Below are 21296 nucleotides of genomic sequence, written 5' to 3'. Positions count from 1 at the left end.
ATGCTATGAACATGAAATTGTCTAGATACTTCACACCTACTTAACTAAGCTTATACATAAACCATGCATTTTAGAACCAGGACCAAGATGAAGTATAAATGATACTTTTAAAATCCATTTTATCATGTTACTTCTATCTTATTAAGAAAAGTAATGAAATTGTGGCTGAAGTACACGTGGAATAGCCAACAACTCACTGTCGCTTCACTGGGAAATTGAGCAACGGTAGTAAGGTGAGCAACGTCGTTACCTGACAGAATCAAGGCGATGCCTCCACACGCGTTGGGAGAAGACATAGACGTCCCGTTCATGAGCTGAGTTCCACGTAGCGTCCAGTTAGGAACAGAGGCTATGGCACCTCCTGGGGCGCTGATGCTCACTCCAAGGGCCCCATCAGCACTGAACAAAAGCAGTTAGAGTCTGCTTACGACGGTGGACACTGGATAAACAGGGCCTTTGTAGAAAGGCCACTGGCCAAATAAATTACAGTACAACACACGAACTATCCGCAGTCATGGCTATTTCACTATTACGCAGCAGTTTTTTCCCTCATAAGTGGACAAAATGTCTGTGTGTGTGCGTATCTGGGCTTACACGTGGCAGGCCATAGTATCAAGTATGTTTTATAGAAGGACAGTAAATGAGGGTCGCTGCTCAGATGCCTGATGAATGTACTTTTCGCGTCTGTAATAAGCAGAAGCACCCTCTTGTCTACAAAGTCTAAAATAGCGCTGTCCAGGAGAAGCATGTGGGACGACACACATGGCATTTAAAGTTTTCTAAAAGCCATATTTAAAAAAAGCTAACAAAAAGATGGTTTACTTAATTTTAGTAACATATTTTATTTAACCCAACATATCTAAAATATTATAATTTCAACATGAAATTGATAGGAAAAAATGAGTTAATTTACATTCTTTTTTGTACCAAGTTTGCAAATCTGGTGTTCATTTCATACTTGCAGCACAGCTCAGTTCAGACTCTCATGTGACCAATGGCTGCCATGCTGGACTCGAGCCAGCAGGGTCTGCTGAGTTAAAGCCCATAGAGTTCACCATTGCATCGTCACCAAACACCAGCTCAACAACTACCGTTGTTCCTGGCTAGGAATATTGGGGCTATTTGGTTTCACATTTTAACAGACAACTGAAAGCAATGCAAACAACTCCTGCAACGGGTTGGTAGCAGCCCTCCTAGTGACTATCCTAAAACAAATATTATTGGGTAAATATCTGTTGACCTGTAAAGATGTTCTCACTGTATTACCGAGTGACAAAAGTAGGTTATAAAAGTGCCTGAGTCATGTGTGCTTCCACTTACGCACACGGTAATGACTAAAAAGATGTTCTTCGAAATCTGACCCATACATACGATAGATGATGAGGTTTAGGGTGATTCCCACTTTTCTCTTTGCACTGTCTATGTTGTCTACCAATGTTTGCACTGAACCTTGATATCTGGTAACTGGAACAAATAACTGGGAAGACTCATGAATTCTGACTACTTCCTTACTCTCTATTAATTTTCCACTAGTCTGTTAAAGTGGCTGATCATAAAGCATTTCTGGTGTTGGAAATAGTGTTCTAAAAATAGGTTCCATAAAACGTAAATAAAACTTTCACTGAAATAAAAAAATAAAATTTTCCTTACATAAACCTTACATATTCTTAGTGAAGGATTGTAGACATGGGCGTAAAATTTATAACAGAATAGTTATGTCATACATCTAACAATGAAATAACTGTAATTTATTTCTTTAATTACCTGTTCCCCTAAAATGAGATTGTTAATCAAAATGAAAATGCAAAAACCAATAGAAAGAATCGGTAAAATGACCAAAACTCTACCCCTCCCCACCATGCAGTTTAACAAAATATTTGTAATAGTCCCACGTACAACTCTCAACCTACCTGGGGCCTCTAGAAGACCACGTGTACTGATTTGCAGGTAATTTCTCTCTCAGAGAATACTCGGCAACCATCATATCAGGAGAAACGTAGGCACCAACACCTGTGGAGTGGATCTGGTCATTAACAAAAGGACACAAGACAGGGATCCTAATTCTAAACCCACTGCTCCCTCGGCTGTGTGACCCTAGTAAATCGCCTACTCTCCCAATACCACAGTTCTTTCTCACAAAATGGAAAGATAAGAAAATTTAATAACCAAGGCAAGTTTACTACATGCCAGATGTTACACTAGGTGGTATGCTTTTGTATATAAAAATACCTTCCAGGATTATTATGTGGATTAAATATAATAATGTATCTAAAAGTGTATCTATGTGTAAAAGAGAAATGTGTTTCAAATTTTAAAAATATAACTTTAGAAAGATAAGGAATCAGTTGATTGGTCTTCATTTTTAAATGACCACAAAAATGACTGTAGTAAATAACAAGCATATAACATGCTACATACAGTCTTTTAGTATTATATATATTTTTTGCGGTACGCGGGCCTCTCACTGTTGTAGCCTCTCCCGCTGCGGAGCACAGGCTCTGGATGGGCAGGCTCAGCTGCCATGGCTCATGGGCCTAGCCGCTCCGCGGCATGTGGGATCTTCCCAGACTGGGGCACGAATTCTTGTCCCCTGCGTCGGCAGGCGGACTCTCAACCACTGCACCACCAGGGAAGCCCTACATACAATCTTTTAGATAAATGTGCAGATGCAAACTAGTTAGACTCTGCAATCACAGAACACAGAGATCAAACTCAGTTCCTTCATTCTAGAAATTTGGAAGCAGAGCGTAGAGAGATTAAAAAAATTTACTAAAGGAAATGACTGGCAGAGACAAGACTTAGAATCGAAGCCTACCAGCTCCTCATTCTTCTTTACAACACACACATCTTCGGAGCAGAAGTCTAGATAAAATAGGTGAGTTAAGAGGACTCAGGTTAACGATGCTGCCACATAAAACTAATTGTTTTGTAAAATTTAGTATAAAATTTTCAGTGAAACTGGGGATAAAAAAATGACAAAATACTGAGCATTGTAGCAGTGCAGTGTATTTTGATCATTAGATACCTTTGAGGTCTATTTTCTGTTTCATTTTAATTTGTGTACTTAAAAATATCTAGAGATCTGGAATACACAAGGGATGTATCACACTGGCAGGCACTGTTATCTTAACACATGATTTAACAGAATTACTGAATCAAAAGGTTTCAAACTACAATAAAGGGGTCCAGCGGTAAAGAATCCACCTTGCAACACAGGGAACGTGGGTTCAATCCCTGGAAACTAAGATCCACGTGCCGCAGGGCAACTAAGCCCGTGTGCTACAACTACTGAGCCTGTGCACCTCAACTAGAGCCCATGTGCCGCAAACTACAGAGCCCACGTGCTCTGGAACCCGCATGGCACAACTAGAGAGAAGCCATGCGCCACAACGAAAAAGGTCGTGCATGCCTCAACGAAGATGCCAGGTGCCACAACAAAGACCTGACGTAGCCCCCGCAAAAAAACAAAACCAAATTATATAAAGCAAGCTACACCTTGCTTAAAATTTACAAGCTATAAATAAAAGCACGTCCTATAAACATAAGGTCACTGATATTTCAAAACAGAAACATTTTCAAAAGGACCAGTTTCTGTTCTAAGCTTTGATGCCCAAATTTTGTTGTGTCTATAACATCAATAATATCTTTACAACTATAATAACACTTATGATATATACATATCTGTTCAGTTACTGATGGATACGCCAGAAAAACTGTTTGGGACCAGTTTTTATAGTCATGCATCCAATCACAAATGTTAAGAGGTGTAAGCCTTATTTTGATCCCAAATTTAAAAATAAACCAAAAAACTTTAGGCCTCATTTACTACATAAGGGATCTCTCAATGCATCCTCCTCATTCATGATCTTAGTAAAAAAAATCAGGGCTGGGTTTCATGTTTTGTGGAGGGGGGGTTTTGCACAAGGCGGCAGCTACTGTACTATAATGGAAGTTAATTTGATTATTTTCATATTATGACTGCAACTAATTTTGCGCTCCTACAACTCCCGCTGACAGGCATTTTTTCCCGTTAGATTACAGCGAAACAACACTGCATCAGATCCTGAAGACCAAAGAGTGGGAAAAAGCCACATTCATAGAACAAATGTGATTCAACTGCTTTTCACAATAATAATGAAGCTCCCTTCCTCTACATCTAAATCTTTCTGCATGTTCCAAGAGAAATTAAAAGAGGAAACGCGACTATAAATAAATTGCCCTACACTATAAATAAGTAGTGAAGCAAGTGTCTTTATTTATGCTGTTTACTTAGCCTGGAAAGCCCTTCCCTTGCTTATTTCTACCTATTAAAATCCTCATTCTCACACTGCTTTCAGAAAGCCTTGCCCAAATTCTCAAAGCAGAGGTAACTGCACATTTGTAATCCCACAGCCCTGGATCTGTACTTCCAGTAAACCCCTTACTCCAGGCTGCTGTAGGGGAAATTCTAGATCAGCAAGTCCCTACTAGATTTCACTTTCCTAAGGATCTACTTAAGGCTCACAGTGTCTTGCATAGAGTAGAGATACAGTTAACATTGGATGAACTGAGGTTTTTTGCCTGCTTGTTTCTAAGTCTATTTCTAAAACAGGAAACTAACCTATCACACTTGATGTGGTTCCTCCTGGGCACCCGACTGTAGAAAGGCAGGGGCCGTTATTCCCAGCACTTGAAACATAAATTACGTTATGCTTCCACACAGCTTCACTAATTACTTCACATATTCTCCTGAAAGAGACAGACAATTCCGCTGAACATATAAAACTGTCCCACTTTTCAAGAACTATATGACCATAATGTGAAAATATTTTCAAACATGGTGTATATGAAAAAACAAACCAAAACAAGGGTTCTAAGTAGCATAAGTAAGATGGTGGTCATGGATCAGGAGAGGTGCTTTAGAATCACTCAGGACATCCTCAAACTACAAGTGCTGAGCTCCTATGCCCACAGTGTTTATAACACCAAACTACGCTCAAACGCACGGTTAAGTAAATTTCGGCACATCCACCATTGGTGGAACACGATACAGCCATCCCAAGAGATACACCCTCGTTGGGTTTTAGTGGAGGGAAGGAGTTAGGAGCCCCCAGGTTAAACATGGGGAAAATGCTAGATACAAAACTGAATATATGTGGGGAAAATAAACTACAAAAGGACCAAGAGCAAAGACTGAACCATTGGGCAGTGACTGGGTGGTGGGACAACAGGGGTCCACCTCCATCTACCACTTAAAGTATTCAGAAATGACTCCTTGGGAATCCACACACACAGTTGTGACAAGTGGCAAAGGTGAAAGTGGAAATAAGGCACTAAGAAGAACTTAAATGTAGGATTTAAAATATAAGAAATCTGGTTAGAGCTTGACAGCAAATAAGAAAAATGTACTGGTATTAATTAAAGGAGACAAAGTTAGACCACAAGGAAGAAAATGGGGTCAATATAAAAAAGGTAAAGGGCCAAGGACACTCCAAAGTGATAAATGTGAAGGAAAGAATGGGAAAGAAGACTTTAAAAGAAGGAATGTTAAAGGAGAGAAAGAAATATACTGAGGTAATCAAGCTACTGAAGCAAGAGAAGAAGGGGCGAGATTACCTTCATGGATGAAACAACTGAGAGAGAGGGTACTTGTGAGACATTCCTTTCCTGCCCCACAAGGGACTTAGTACCAGTGATCTGAGAAAATTAAGGGTTTTTTTTTTTAACTTTTTAAAATTTTTATTTTTTATATTAACATAGAGTAAAATTGACTTTCTTTTTGGTGTACAGTTCTTCGAGATTTAACACATGTATAGCCTGTGCAACCACCACCATAAACACAGTAATAATTTTAGCACCTCATTAAAAAGTCTCCCTGGTGTTATCTGTCCATTTGTAGTTACATGTTCCCTTCTAAGCCCTGGCAACCACTCATCATTCTTGATTCCAGTCATTGTGTCTTTTTCAGCATGTCACATAAATACAATCTTGAGATATACAAGACTGGGTATATGTGGATGGTGGGTGTATAGGGATGGTGGGTGTATGTGCATGGTGGGTGCATGTGGGTGGTGGGTGTATAGGGATGGTGAGTGTATATGGATGGTGGGTGTACATGGATGGTGGGTGTATGTGGATGGTGGGTGTATGTGGATGGTGGGTGTATGTGGATGGTGGGTGTATGTGCATGGTGGGTGTATGTGGGTGGTGGGTGTATAGGGATGGTCTGGTGTATAGGGATGGTGGGTGTATATGGATGGTGGGTGTACATGGATGGTGGGTGTACGTGGATGGTGGGTGTACGTGGATGGTGGGTGTATAGGGATGGTGTGGTGTTTAGGGATGGTGGGTGTACAGGAATGGTGGGTGTATGTGGATGTGTGGTGTATAGGGATGGTGAGTGTATAGGAATGGTGGGTGTATAGGGATGGTGGGTGTACATGGATGGTGGGTGTACGTGGATGGTGGGTGTACGTGGATGGTGGGTGTATGTGGATGGTGGGTGTATAGGGATGGTGGGTGTATGTGGATGGTGGGTGTATGTGCATGGTGGGTGTATGTGGGTGGTGGGTGTATAGGGATGGTCTGGTGTATAGGGATGGTGGGTGTATAGGGATGGTGGGTGTATAGAGATGGTGGGTGTATAGGGATGGTGGGTGTATATGGATGGTGGGTGTACGTGGATGGTGGGTGTATGTGGATGGTGTGGTGTATAGGGATGGTGGGTGTATAGGAATGGTGGGTGTATAGGGATTGTGGGTGTATAGCGATGGTGGGTGTATAGGGATGGTGGGTGTATATGGATGGTGGGTGAATGTGGATGGTGGGTGTATGTGGATGGTGGGTGTATGTGGATGGTGGGTGTATAGGGATGGTGTGGTGGGGGAGTGGGGGAGAGGTGATCAATAAGTAAACACTCTAAATAAGGTAATTTCAAAGTTAGTACTATGAAGGACAAAGAGGTGAGGCAACATGAAGTCAAGGCTAAGCCAGTGGACTTGGCAGCAGGAAGATCCTGACGGCACAGGCATGGATGGGGTGGGGCAGTGAGACATGTCCATGGAAAACAGTGAACATACGTAATAACTAAGTTTTGCTGGGAAAGTAAGTGAAGGCTGTGTGAAATGAAGAGGTTTTTTAGTAAGTTAATTTTAAAGCTAGCAGGTACTAGAGCATGTCTGTGTAGTAATGACAATCCAGGAAAGGCGAGGGATGATGCTGGAGCAGTCTTTGAGGAAAGAGGAGATGACAGCCAGATAGTAAGTGCCTGAGTGGCTTTCGATCCCAGCACTTCTTTTGTTACAGAGCAAGGGAAGGCAGAAGGTTGGGTCAGACAGGTCACAGAAAGGGCATGGAGGTTCCCTCTGAGTGCTTCTGTTTTCTCTGGGAAAGAAAGACGTGAGGACATCAGCTGAGGAATGAAAGGGGAGGTCGCTGAAAGGCTCCGAGGAGAAAAGGAGGTGTAAAATGGCCGTCCAGGAGTGCAAGGGCACGTGCAGTGTGACCAAAGACGACGCTGATGAACATCTCCGATTCGCGGTCCTAAACAAAGTATGACATCAGTGTGACCTCCACAGACCCGGGCAGATGAGTTGTGGGATCACTGAAGGATCTGCCGGGCTTCCACAAGTCTAGATTTTGTCAGGAAAGTACACCTGGAAGAGGTCAGGCTGCGTGTGGATGAGGAATTCTAGTGACAGATGGGCCCTCGGGTCCACCTGGCTGGCTAGGAGGGGAAAACTACATCAAAGATGTGACTGTGGGAATGGGGGCGGGGTTCTCAGAGACAGACAGTTATCATCTACCCACCGAGTCTGCTCTTTTTCAGTTGTGATATCCAATCCAGTTCTAAAAAGCATCTAATACTTTTCATCAGCTAAGCTTCTATGGCTGACAATTGCCAAAGAACACTCACCCAGAATTTGGCCAGTGAGTTGCTTCTCCATAGCTGTAGTTGACAAGATCACACTTATGATTTATAACCTCTATCATCTATTGAAAAGATTAAGAGTCCAGTTTAGGCAGCCATTTATAGAAACAGATGAGCCAGTACAATAAAGGCATGGAATTCCATAGTTTCTTAACCAATCGTATTCCAATTCAAATCTAAATTTATAAGTTATCCTCAGGCATATGGTTGATAAACTTAAAAAAATGTAGGAGGGAGTCACAGAGTACAGGAAGTAGTCAATAAGAAACAAACTAGCATTTGCAGAGTGGAGTTGGGGAGAGGAAGGGGGATGGAATGGTTCTTATTAAAGTCTAAATTTGCTAAAGTAAAATATAATTCATATGTTAAAATGAAATGCAGAATAATAAATTCTTCTCACACTGATGGAGCAAGCTGGCTAAGAGGTCTTTTTAATTTTTAAAGTAGCTCAAAACAGCTTCCTAAGGGATTTACTAGAAGTGAGAGTATAATGTAAATAATACTTTCATAGTTTCCAAAAAACTTTATCCTGATAATTTTCAATAAAAAAATATAAATGAATTAAGCATTTTTGCTTTTAAAAACAAAGTCCTATACACCAAATACAGTTCCAATATTTTTTGTAAAGCCAGAGCACTTTATAAACCTGAAAACATCCATGATCATTAATCATTAGTCTTCGAAGTCAACAGCTCACAAATACTCACAGCTCTGATAAGGCCCGTGCCCGTTTCCATTGTGCTTAGTCTTGTATCACCAATCTTGATGGAAAGAATCTGAGCACCAGGAGCCACGCCATTCCGTTCAGGTTCTTCTGGAAAATGCCCGGCAGCTATACTGGCTACGTGTGTTCCGTGAGCTCCTAGAGGCAAAAAGGGGAGAAGATGACAAAACATCCTCAGAGACTCCAAGTTTTAACCATTAGATTCAATTTGCACATTATTAATCACAATAAAAGTCATAGAATAAAAATATAGTCTCATCTTAACATCTAACAGTGTATTATTATCTTAAGTCTCTTAACGATAATTCACAAAAAATGAATTACACACACTATTCTGCCATCCTGGATCCTACCCGTTTCACTGAGAGTGAAAATGTAAGTCACAAAGGCGAGGAAATATTTGCAACATATGTAACTGACAAAGAGCTTATATCCAGAACATAATCTTTCAAATTCAAAAGAAAAATGGGTAATACACTTGAAAAAGCATTTCCCAAAAGAGAATAACCAAATGGCAAATATATGTATGAAAAGATGTTTAACTCCATTAGTCACCCGGAAAATACAAACGAAAGCCACACTGAGATGCCTCTTACTACAGTTCTGAGCCTGACATGGCAACCGTGGGTGGGGCCGTGCACTCACACTCTGCTGCGGGGCGCTAAGGGAGCAGCTGCTGTGAAGAGGAGCTCCGAGAGTCTTAAATAGGCAACCACCACACCCAACCAGTTCTCCCAGACACTGGTCCAAATTAAACAAAAACATATTTCTACAAAGACCTGTACACAACTGTTGAAACAATCCAAATGTGCATCAACAGATGAATGGATAAACAAACCATGGTGGATGCACATGACGAAACACTACTCAACAATAAGGAACAAGCTAGTTTACAGTCACAATATGGATTCTGAAATAGGCAGGCAAAAAAAAATTTTTCTTCAATTCCATTTATATAAAATTCTAGAAAATGTAAAGTAATCTAGAGTGGACAGAAAGCAGTTTAGCGGCTACCTGAGGATGTGCGTGGAGACAGGGCTGGGTTATAAAGGAAGACATGCCAACTTTTGGGGGTGATGAATATGTTTGTAATTTTGACTGTGGTGATGGTGTCCTGGGTGTATGCACATATCAAAACTTACCAAACCGTGTGTATCCATATGTGCAGTTTCTTGTACTTCAGCTATACCTCAACAGAGCTTGGGGTGGGGGAGGGAAAGAGCTGGCTGTCCTACTTCACTCTCCTTCTCCCTCCCCAGAAGTAACAACTACCTTTACCCTGAAGCCGGTACGCACATTCTTCCCACCTATGTTTTCATATTTTTACCACACACACACACGCATAAACATAATATAGTACTGCTTGGCACGTTTAAAAATTTTATACAAATGTTTTACCAGGCATAATTTTTTTCAGTAAAGTTTATGTATCTGAGATTTATGCATACAGGAATATGTAAATTTATTCATTTTCATTCCTATATAATGTATTCCACAGGATGAATAATACAAGTTTTTTAAAAAACCTATTCTTTTGTTGATGGGCATTTAAAAAGTTTACAACTTTTTCAAAATTACATAGAATGCTGTAGTGAGGATCCTTTTACCTGACTCTTTGCACTCATGGGTGAATTTTCAAGGGTTAATATTTGGAGGTGAAATTACTGTTCATAAGATGAATTATGCTGATCTATTTTTTGTGGTTGGCCCATGCTTATACTCCTCGAATGGAGCCTACATGGTTATGGCTTTAAAAAAAGCCAGGGAATTTCCAGGGAATCAAGTCACATCCATTATTCCAGACCTAGTTCTTTAGTAGGGACCATTCGATTAAATTCTCTATAAGGCTGCTTCTGGCCAGAAGAATTTGTCATCTTACCACTTTGTAAATTTATCTCTAGTTAGCAAATCTGAAGCAGAATACCTCCACTCGTCACTATGGAGAGCAGGTTTCCATCATCATATATATTAACGGAGTAATTCAACATCTCAGCTGTGCCGAAAGAGCCATATTCCTGGGCCTCTCTGTAATTTCTCAAAACAGTAGATTTACTCAAATCCCCGTCTTCATTTGAAGCAATGCAGGCTCTGTAAGATGAGAATAAAGAGTAGGTAATGAAATTTATCTTGTTTTCTTACTTTTTAAAAAATCACACAATACTGTTTCTCAGATATCTTCTCACCACTCTATCTGCTTTTACCATAACAAACATGGCAACTGCCTGTTTCATGGAGTAGACAGTAAAGATAAGGTAAAATAACTTACAGGAACCAGCCCTTAAATGAAGTCATGTACAGAGCTTTAGGAACTGTCCTTCATGAAACTCCAGGCACGAGACCATCTATCTGCTTAAGGAATCAGACCAAAGCTTAGCCTCGACCTTTAGAATAGTTTAGGGTGATTCTGACAACATAGTTTAGGCCCTGCTTCCTTCTGATTCTTTTAGAACTGATTTCATGAATCCAACAGCATAGGTGGGCCCTCGAAGCTAGATGAACTACACGGAGCCTCGGACGCACATTTATAACGGCCTTAGGCAAACGTTTGTTTTTCACAAGAAGCATTTTCTACAGTTTTATGGTTGTCCTCCTGTCTGCTCTTTCCTCATTTTATTAACTTTTAAATTTTTAAAATATATATTCCAAACACTTTAGAAGACAGACTGATGAAAACTAAATAAATCTAAAACAGTCATAAATGAAACGTACGTCATTTAAGGGTCAACATTATGTGTTTAGCTATTAGACCTTTCTGCTCATTTTCTAAATAAGAACAACTGTGTTTTAACAAGCTAAGTACATCAATCACAATCGCTATAATGAATTAATGGAAGTCCACTAGTATAGTGTAGAGAGGGCGTTATTATAAATACTAAGGCATACATTTCATTAACACACTACAAAAGAAGAATTTGGGAAGAAGAATCTCTGAAATCATCGGTTTGTTTTTATGTATACTCCAATGTGTGCCTAAAATGATTTACGGCATTTCAAAAAAATAAGTACAATATAGCAAGACACAGGAGAATGAACACTTACGGGGAAAGTAAGGCATAGAGAAAACAAGCAGCACATCAAATGGAATCAGAGCTGAGGTTAGCGGATAAAACGTATGCCAACAAATCTTCCACATCTGCTAGCACCGTTGATGCCAAAAGCAGCACCGTTGATGCCAAAATTTAAGTACCTGGCCAGCCTCCATGCTGGAAATCACTCTCCAGTCCTCCCTTTCCCTCACGCAGCCCATCACACACTAAACGGCTAACAGTTCCTCCATCATTCTCTGGATCTTTCCCCTCTACCCTCAACCCCCTTTCCTACCCTCTGCTCAGCTAACTTGTGCTGACCCTTCAATGCCATCTCTCTTGATGCTTCCTAGTCAGGTTCAGATGTTCCCAGGGAGTACTTGCTTCCAGAGCCTGGAGTCCATGGAGCAGCTTCTAGAGAGTCTGCTTGGTCCAAATGGTGAAAGAAGGCATCAACATCTTCTAACAACATTCTCACAGCAAATACTGTGACACATTTCACAGCACTTCTTATAACCACCATCTACATGGAGGGACTCAACAAGTCAAGCACCATATCAAAATATAAATACAGAACTTAGTGACTTCACTAAATAACTCCACAGAGGGCAAATGTGAACATGGTGCAAGGGTATACGTTTTTGAAGGTCTGTTTGGCTTAACTCAAGGGACAGTTGTTAGAAGACAGAGAAGGCCTGTGGACAGGATTAGAGTACGTGTGTGTGAAAAGAATCCACGCTTTTCATCAAACTCTCAAAGGAAAACTGAAACGAGGTCAAAAACCACTGAAAAGAAACCAATTAATAGTCTTTCCTTTATGTCGTCCTCTATAAATAGTGTTTCTCTGACCAGGTTTTACTCCCTATTGAGGGACAGCACTTGACACTATGCATCCTGGCAAATACTTGAGTGCAGTCATACTAGGTTACCTGGTTAAGTGCAGAGACAGGGGTTTAACAATTAGTAGAATTGTGTCAAGCGGAGGGCAGACCTGACATTCTTGAAACAAAACAGACACTTAAGGTCACTTTACCTCCCCTCAGAAATGCTTGGCATTTCTGACATGAGACATGAGAACACCTGCAGACAGTGCCGAGATTTGCCTTAAGGTGATTCAAGATCTTTAAGATTCGCTTCAAAAAATTCTGGATCTAACTCTGAGGTGGGGTGGGGGAATCAAAGTCCCATACAATATATAGTATTGTGCAAAACAAGTTAGATTATTTCTAGTAGCACCTGAAAGCATGATTCTGCTGTGTTTTTCATTGATTATACTAACATTTTCTAAAATGTTTTCTAGTTATCACAGATTTCACTTCACTTAATATTTGATTAAATTTCATTTCCAACACAAAAATTCTTCAAGATGTCTCAGCATACTGTTGACAAACTATTACACTTATCACTTTCTTTGTCAATTGCCTTAAAGACCAAGAAAACTTTCTGGAAACATACACTGGCCCCCTGGACATCCTAACCCCAAGCCATTCCCCTTAGGACAACGTAGTCCGCAGTGCTTTCAGCATCTATAGAAACACTTTAATTGAAACCACCTACTGCTCCACTACCCAATCCCCGCTAACATTAAAGTATTTCCTTAAGTCCTTTTGTGTGTTTTGTACTAAATTTTCCGTGTCACTGAATTTTGTATCTAGTATTTTCCTCACACTTAACCTTACCTCCTCTCCCATGACAAAAATCACTGAAGGTTTATGACTGGGAGTGACTGTATCGTGTTATACCACGGGGTAGATGTCCCAAAATTTACTAAACCATATGTTTGAACAACTTTTTAATATTACAAACTCTTGATCAAAGCTTCTGCAAAGCTTTTGGAAAAGAACTGTTCACAATGTGTGCACACCTGCACATATACACACACCAAAACATACTACAATACATGGAAAAGTTGCATGAATATCAACTATCATCTAGATTGAAATATTGTTATATGCAAATATTTTATTACCACTTTCAGGCCCAAATGGAGTAGAGATTTCCTATTCAACTGACAATTTTATATACCCATTATCAAAGATGAGTTATTACCCACATCTGTGAGAGGAAAGCCCCCTTTTAAGTCGGTGCATTATAAACTAAATAACAAGAGACAGCATTCAAATCACCGTATCTTGTTCTGTGTTTGCCACATCTCGGGAAACAATTCTTTACATATGAGCAGGGACTCAAACTACAAAACAATTTCTGGAAGGGTCCCTGGTTTATTGTGGCGACCCTGAAATATGTACATGCCCAAATATCTGTATTAAGAACATACTCCTGCTTCTACACAGATCGTAATTCAAGAAGACATACTAGCTGACATAAAGGAACACAACTTCAGTGTATGATTCACTAAGAAAGAAAGTAGAAAATGTACGTGATAGGTAACTTGGTATAAATCATCATTATTAGTAGTAGTAGAAGCAGCAGATACAGCTTACCCTTATCCAGTACCTACTATGTCTAGAAACATCAAATTTACAAAACCCTCTAAGGAGGTACGATTATTATCCCAATTAACAGATGAGGAAATAGGCCTAGAGAGGTGCAGATAAAGCATTCAAACTCACATGCTAGGATTCCGTCTCAGATCTGAGCTCTAACGCTGCCGCCCGCATCACGCTGCCTCGCTTCAACTTAGCTACTAGGTCTCTGTTGGTAAATCTTTACACAACTTTCCTCCTCTGCCCTTAAAACTTTTAGAGTAGATGCTTTGCAACATCCTCGTGCACTTACTTTCCAAACTGCCCAGCTTCAATCAGGAACATTTCTACATACACCAATCATCAACCTGCTAATATTATCTGTTTAATGACTACTATCTGGTTAATGAAATAAGATTCTTTAAAACAGCTAAGGGTCAGCTTCCGTGTCTAAAATACTAAGAGGTTCAAAAGGCTTATCTGAAACTACCCAAAAGCCAATTTGGCCCTCAAGTAGCTTTGCCTGGAGATATTAATGTCACATAAACCAAATCTCTGGGCAGTTCTGAGGGTTTAATGTTCTTCAGAGCAGATAAAATGATTTTTAAATGAAGAACTGGAAACACACAGCTTACCCCCAGGTCTCACCATCATGCCACACCAAGCAGTCATATACAGGGCCAGGATCACTGTATTTTTTCTCAAAAGAGTTAAGCAATTCCACTTGACTCTGAAGCTCCTCCTTGATTAGTTTATTTGCCTAAACAATTAGAACAGACATTAATATTAGCACATTTTGTGCTCTTGAAAGGTGATATTAACATACAACCAAAGACACCAAAGACACAGTGTGACCCAATAGTAAAGTCATTTTACCATGGAAAAATGTAAGAAAATTTTCTTTTTATATCTGTGCAACTTGTAGTCCAGTTTAGTGGCAGTAACAATTAAAATATTAAACAGTAAAAAATACTTCTTTTACTCACTAGCATATTCAGTCACTCCCTACAGCTGCTTTGGGAAAGACATGGTGCTACACGGTGGTGCTATCATTTAGCCAAGGGTGTTGGTCACATACCTATAATTGTATAATTCATTTCCAAAAGTAATGCTAAAATTGTTATAAAATAGTTTCTCTATCGACTTTTAGATTTTTATATCAGGAACATTTCCATTTCAAATTTGTTTCTTAAGAACCCAAATAAATAACAGGAACCTCTTTTAGAGGTTTACCTCTTTTAGAATTCGCTAAGTTAAGTACATACTATGTTCATGACCAAGTACATACAAGCTGCTATTCAACCACTTTCATCTACAAAAACGGGAAATTCATATGCTTCAACCTAGGCACTTTTTTAAACGACATACTATATTAGACTGCCCTACATTCACCTGAATAGTCCTCATGAATAAAAATTTAAGTTTCACACGTTCCCAAAATCTGAAGTTGTGCTTCATTTTTATTTATCCAATATATTCAACATTTACTCCTCCTTAAGGAAAAAGACAATTATATAAACAATTCTGGCATACAATATAAAAAGGATAATTAAATTCAGATCCCTCTTCTGAACTTCTAAAGTTCGTTGTCTATATGTAGCACCTGAAATACTACATTTCACGTCTCCAATAGGAGGCTGAAGAACAAATCTTGATCTAATAGAAGATTACACAGCTGTTAAAAAAGGATGATGTACACAGATTAATAAAAGTTAAATGTGTACGTAGATTTATGCAGGCCAGTGGTCCTTGACCCAAGCTGCATGTTAATTAAAGCTCCTGAAGAGTTTTAAAAATGCTTGCCTCCCCTGCAAGGTTTTGATTTAATTCCTCTCTAGGGCAAAAGCACTGACAGTTTTTAAAGCTCCTGATGTGACTCTAGTATGCAGCTAGGGCTGAGAACCACTAATACAATTGCACTTCTGATTAAGAAATGCATGCCATTAGAAGCCTAAATAGACATTTCTCCAAAGAAGACACACGGATGGCCAAAAGGCATGTGAAAAGATGCTTAGTATCACTAATTATTAGAGAAATGCAAATCAAAACTACTGAGAGGTTATCACCTCTCACTGGTCAGAATGGCCATCATCAAAAAGTCTACAAATAATAAATGCTGGAGAGGGTGTGGAGAAAAGGGAACCCTCTTACACTGTTGGTGGGAATGTAAACTGGTGCAGCCACTATGGAAAACAGTATGGAGATTCCTTAAAAAACTAAAGATAGAGCTACCATATGATCCAGCAATCCCACTCCAGGGCATATACCTGGAAAAGACGAAAACTCCAATTCGAAAAGATACATGCACCCCAGAGGTCATAGCAGCACTATTTACAATAGCCAAGACAAGGAAGCAACCTAAATGTCCATCAACAGATGAATGCATAAAGAAAATGTGGTACATATATACAATGGAATATTACTCAGCCATAAAAAGGAACGAAATAGTGCCATTTGCAGCAACATGGATGAACCTAGAGATTATCATACTAAGGGAAGTAAATCAGGAAGAGAAAGACAAATACCATATGATATACTTACATATGGAAATCCAAAAAAATGATACAAATGAACTTACTGACATAACAGAAAAGACACACAGACACAGAAAACAAATTTATGGTTACCAAAGGCGGAAGGCAGGAGGGACAAATTAGGAATTTGGGATTAACAGATACACACTATTACACATTAAATAGATAAACAAGGACCTACTGTATAGCACAGGGAACTATATTCAATATCTTGTAATAATCTATAATGGGAAAGAATCTGAAAAAGAATATATATATATGTATGTGTAACTGAATCACTTTGCTGTACACCTAAAACATTGTAAATCAACTATACTTCAATAAAAAAATTCATTAGAAGAAAAGAAATGCATGCATTAAAAGAAAAATTCAGAAGGACGAATGTCAGGTTGCTGTTACCATCCCTGGGCAGTGGCATTTCAGAGGCTTTCACTTGCTAAACTTTACATACCTGTGTTGCCCGAAAGTTTCTGCAGCTAGCACTCATTATTTTCATACTAAACCAAGAATTATTTTCATTTTATAAACTGATTCACAAAAGTGCAACGGCAAGGATGTTGAACAATGGGAGCTCTCGTACGTTTCCTGTGGAACTAGTACGATCACTTTATGACCCATCAAAAGACAGGCACAAGAATTTTCAAAATAGGATTTTTCATAATAGCCAAAAACTGAAAACAAAGCAAGTACCAATCTGCAGAATGGATACATAAATCGTGGCCCATCAATTATATAGCAAGGAAAATAAACTACTGCAACACCCCACACATGGAGGAATCTCACAAAAAACATCGAACGAAAGCAGCTACGCATAGAAGAACACACACTGTATGATTCCATTTTACAAAATTCAAAACAGGTTAAAGCCGTTCGATAAGTGTCGGAAATCAGGATGGTGGCTGCTTTGGGGAGGAAGCAGCAGTGAGTAGGAAGAGGCAAGAGAGGGGCTGGGGTGCTGCATATATGGGGTGCTCACTTTGTGACAATTCATGACAATACACTTAGGAGTTATGCACTTGTACGTGTGTGTATTCTACGTTTGTTAAGAACTTTTAAACAATTGATAGACACATATGTAAACTGACTTCAGGAGAAATAAGCAAAGAAAAATTAGTAAAAGTAAACAACATAAAACTTGTGAAAAAGAGTCTATTAATTCTCTAAGAACTCTTAATTCTCTGAGAACATGGTAACGTTTAAATAAAAGCGACTAGCACCAACTTGGGAAGGGCAATTGTTGGCAACGTCGAATTCTTCCTGCTTTCGACAGGCTTCTGCAAGGGCGACTCTGTGAACGGGGTCCCACATTTTTTCCTTCCGTTCTTTCTGCAAAGACAGAAAAATGACTTTCCAATGAGGTTGACAAATATTCAGGTAAACCTAGATAGTCATTTACAGTTACTATGAGCTGGGATGCTATACAATTCTCCTATAAAGGTTAAAAAAATCATGTATAATCAAGCTGATAAAGCAATGGATCAGTTATAAAAAATTGATTAGCTAACTCACCACATCTAGGTTTTAAGAGAACAAGTTTACCAAGGCACAACCAAATGTATTTTTACACATGATATGTCCCAATTTAAATCCTTTCCTTCTCCGAGAATAACTAATACCATGTCAGGTAACTGACTGAAATCCCAGTCATTTGAAGAAAAAGTTTATTTTGAACCCTTACAGAATTGGGAAATGCCTTCAGCCAAGAGCAAGCAGAAGACAGGAGTAAGAGTGCCTGCAGTTGCATTTTGATGGACCTGCCGGCTTCCTCAATCTCCGTCCTCTCTAGCCTGTTTTTTTTCCCCCACCCTCTTGATAGGGGATCCGCTTTAATTTAACCACTCTATTTGTATGTTAATTCGTACCTTAACACGGTTGATTAAATTTAATATAGTGCATAAAAATACTATGCATTTCAGCCTGAAATTTTAAAATAAAATAGTATCCAATAAAAGTTGAGTTAAGTGCATTTATTTTTTGTATTTTTTTTTTCCAGAATGATTGGAATCTGACAAATAAGTCAAGGTTATATATGTAAAGTACTGAGTAACTTCTATGGTTCACTGACCCCTGGAGAAGCAAATCACAATACTAGATTAGATAAAAGGGCCCACAGGTCTTACCTGTGAGGCCCCTTTGCCAGGATCACATCTTGTTTTATAGCTGAAACCTGTATGGGCTACTAGTGTCAGCAGTCCTCTAAAAGCAGCACTGTCCGATACGGCAGTCACTGGCACATGTTGCTATTAAAACTTAAATTTTAAAATATTACATAAAATTAAAATTTCATTTCCTTAATCATACTAGCCACATTTCAAGTTCTCAATAGCTACTTGTGGCTCATGGCCACCATGATGGATGGATAATGAACATTTCAAACCTTTCCATTGTCACTGAAAGGTCTATTACGTTGTCTTAAAGCAGGCTCCTTCTCTTTCAATTCACAGTTCTTATCTCTCTAATGACAGACTGTGTTTCCTATCCTTCAGCTGCTTTAGGTCTGAGTAATTCTTTCCCTAATACTGAATGATGACTGGGATCAAGCAAGCTAGGTAAAGACTAAGAAAATGGGACAAATTACCATAGAAACGATAGGAACGGGAATAAATAGGGCAATCCACTTTAAATCGACTGTCTTTAACTTCTCTGAAGTTAAAAAAAGTCCTTCAAAAATCCAATGAAAGCATATCCCATCTCCCAGAAATATACAAAATTTGAATGTAATTTCAAGGTACTCACAGATTCCCTAAACTTATCCATGTATCCAAGATTAAGAACCATGAATGGGTGACATTCCATTGAACAGAATCTTGCTTTAAGCAGTCACCACTTGAAAGCCTCCCAGACCCCCCAAACAATTAAGTTAGTGAGATTTTAGGAAATGTTTTTCTTCAGTATGAATAAAATTTGAGGAAGAAAAGAAGTCACTGATACTAGATGGCACGTTACCTGTATTCTTTCCTTGAGAGCCTTTGGATAGAAATCATAGCCGTTTTTTATGCCAATGTGGTATCTGCCTGAGGGATTTGTCCAGCTCGCAGGAATCTATAAAAAATAAAAAGTAAATTTCTCATTCACTAAATGCTTCCCAATTCTAATAATATAGCACTGGGGAAAAAGGTATTCGAATGGCTCAACTTGGATGAGCAGGCTCATATGTTAGAGCAACATTTTTAATATTCTAAGTTGCCACTTAATATCTCTCTGGCTCTTTTTTTTTTTCATCAATGAGATGGTTTAAGGAGAACATCTTTCATTTACACAATGCTTTATAAAGTGCTTTCAACATCACATTAAACCACTAAGACCTTCAATTCCCAAGCATCAAGGACACCTCACCTCCCCCTTCACCACTCCACTGCCCATCAACCAGGGAGGAGGGAAGCCACTTATAGAACCTCTCCACCCTTAGATTTCCCATTAAGAAAAAGAACTTCTCTCTCCTCTACAATACTATAGGGATATGCCCAGATACTAAAAAAAAAAGAGCTCTTTGAGTTCTTAAGAAAAAAGTTCTATAAAATCATGTTAATTACATATAACATCTTACAATAGTTTTTCCCACTATCTCAAAGTATTTAAAACTAACACTTCCAGCTTTTAATTAACAGAATGATGTAAAGAGTATGCCCAGTTTACAAACGGAGAAAGCAAAGAAGCAAAAAGAAATTAAATTGCTGGCCCAAACAACAGAAAGGTTGAAAAGAAAACTGGAATCTAGTTCTATCACAGAGACAAAAACTTGGTGTAAGGGATATGGATTTTAAAGTCACATAAACCTGGCAGTGTGCCCAAACTCTGCCACTAACCAGGTGGGACCTATGGGCTTCTGCTTCCTCATGTGCAAAGGGAAGAAAATAATCTTTACCTCCCGATTTGCATGAATAATAAGATGCATGAGCATCAACTAACTGGAAATGTCAATCAAGACAACGGGGACCCTTCATACTCTTTGTCATCACAGGACCCATGATCACTAAAAACAGCTTTTAAATGCGTACAGATTATGAAGCTGAACCATCAACCACTCAGAGCTGGTGGACTGACTGGTGGTTCTTACTTGTGCAGGATCTTTAACCGACTCTTCCTCAAGTCCCTCTTCGTCAAATTATTCCCCAGGTAGGAAGCCTCTGAAGGAAATTTTCTCACAACTAAATACAGGAAGACAATCATTCACAGCACTTCAAAGATCTACTGACTTTAAAAAGCACATGCTCATCAGCGATCTTTTCTCAATCAACTGGATGTCTGGAGTTTGTGAAATTTCAAATATGCTGGCACACAAACCAGTGCTTTTCATTCAAAGCTTATCAGCTTTCTTTAGAGAATAGAGATTCTTAACTTTAACATTCCTGCAACAGCCCGTGACATAACCACAACAATAAATAAAGCGCTGCAAAAACAAAAAGGTAAGTAGTCACTAGCTGGCAAATCCAAAGACTACTTCATCACAGATGTCTCACGACACAGGTGGCTTTGTAACCCTATACGCTAGCGACAACTTCTTTGCGCAAAGAGATTACAAAAAGCTGTGAAATGCCAAAGGATTAAATGGAATAACTAATTTAAATGACTGCAAAATAATCAGGTGTTAAGACAACCACAATTACTTAAAATACGTATATAATACAATAAAAGTAATCCAACAGACATAACTTATATTTAATCAAAATGAAACCA

The 21296-nt window shown here is 39.1% G+C and overlaps 1 protein-coding gene across 4 annotated transcripts in view; it reads right to left on the bottom strand.

Annotated features, from left to right (window-relative positions):
- The window catches only part of TPP2 (tripeptidyl peptidase 2), a 68558-nt gene that overhangs the window by 31814 nt on the left and 15448 nt on the right, over positions 1 to 21296 (bottom strand). For all 4 annotated transcript variants that reach the window (XR_009516784.1, XM_059995782.1, XM_059995783.1 and 1 more), the window contains exons 3-11: positions 19566 to 19661; positions 17841 to 17945; positions 14721 to 14845; positions 10558 to 10721; positions 8617 to 8771; positions 7895 to 7971; positions 4601 to 4728; positions 1911 to 2010; positions 251 to 399 (exon numbers count right to left, since the gene is read on the bottom strand). Coding sequence is in view for 3 of the 4 variants with exons in the window: in XM_059995782.1 (XP_059851765.1) it covers positions 251 to 399; positions 1911 to 2010; positions 4601 to 4728; positions 7895 to 7971; positions 8617 to 8771; positions 10558 to 10721; positions 14721 to 14845; positions 17841 to 17945; positions 19566 to 19661 (1099 nt within the window). In the remaining variant the exon portion in view is untranslated. The remainder of the gene's footprint in view (positions 1 to 250; positions 400 to 1910; positions 2011 to 4600; positions 4729 to 7894; positions 7972 to 8616; positions 8772 to 10557; positions 10722 to 14720; positions 14846 to 17840; positions 17946 to 19565; positions 19662 to 21296) is intronic.

Source organism: Delphinus delphis, chromosome 18 (assembly GCF_949987515.2).
Source record: "Delphinus delphis chromosome 18, mDelDel1.2, whole genome shotgun sequence".
Taxonomy (NCBI): domain Eukaryota; kingdom Metazoa; phylum Chordata; class Mammalia; order Artiodactyla; family Delphinidae; genus Delphinus; species Delphinus delphis.
Note: the sequence above shows the minus strand (reverse complement) of the source record. Positions and strands in the feature narration are given on the sequence as shown.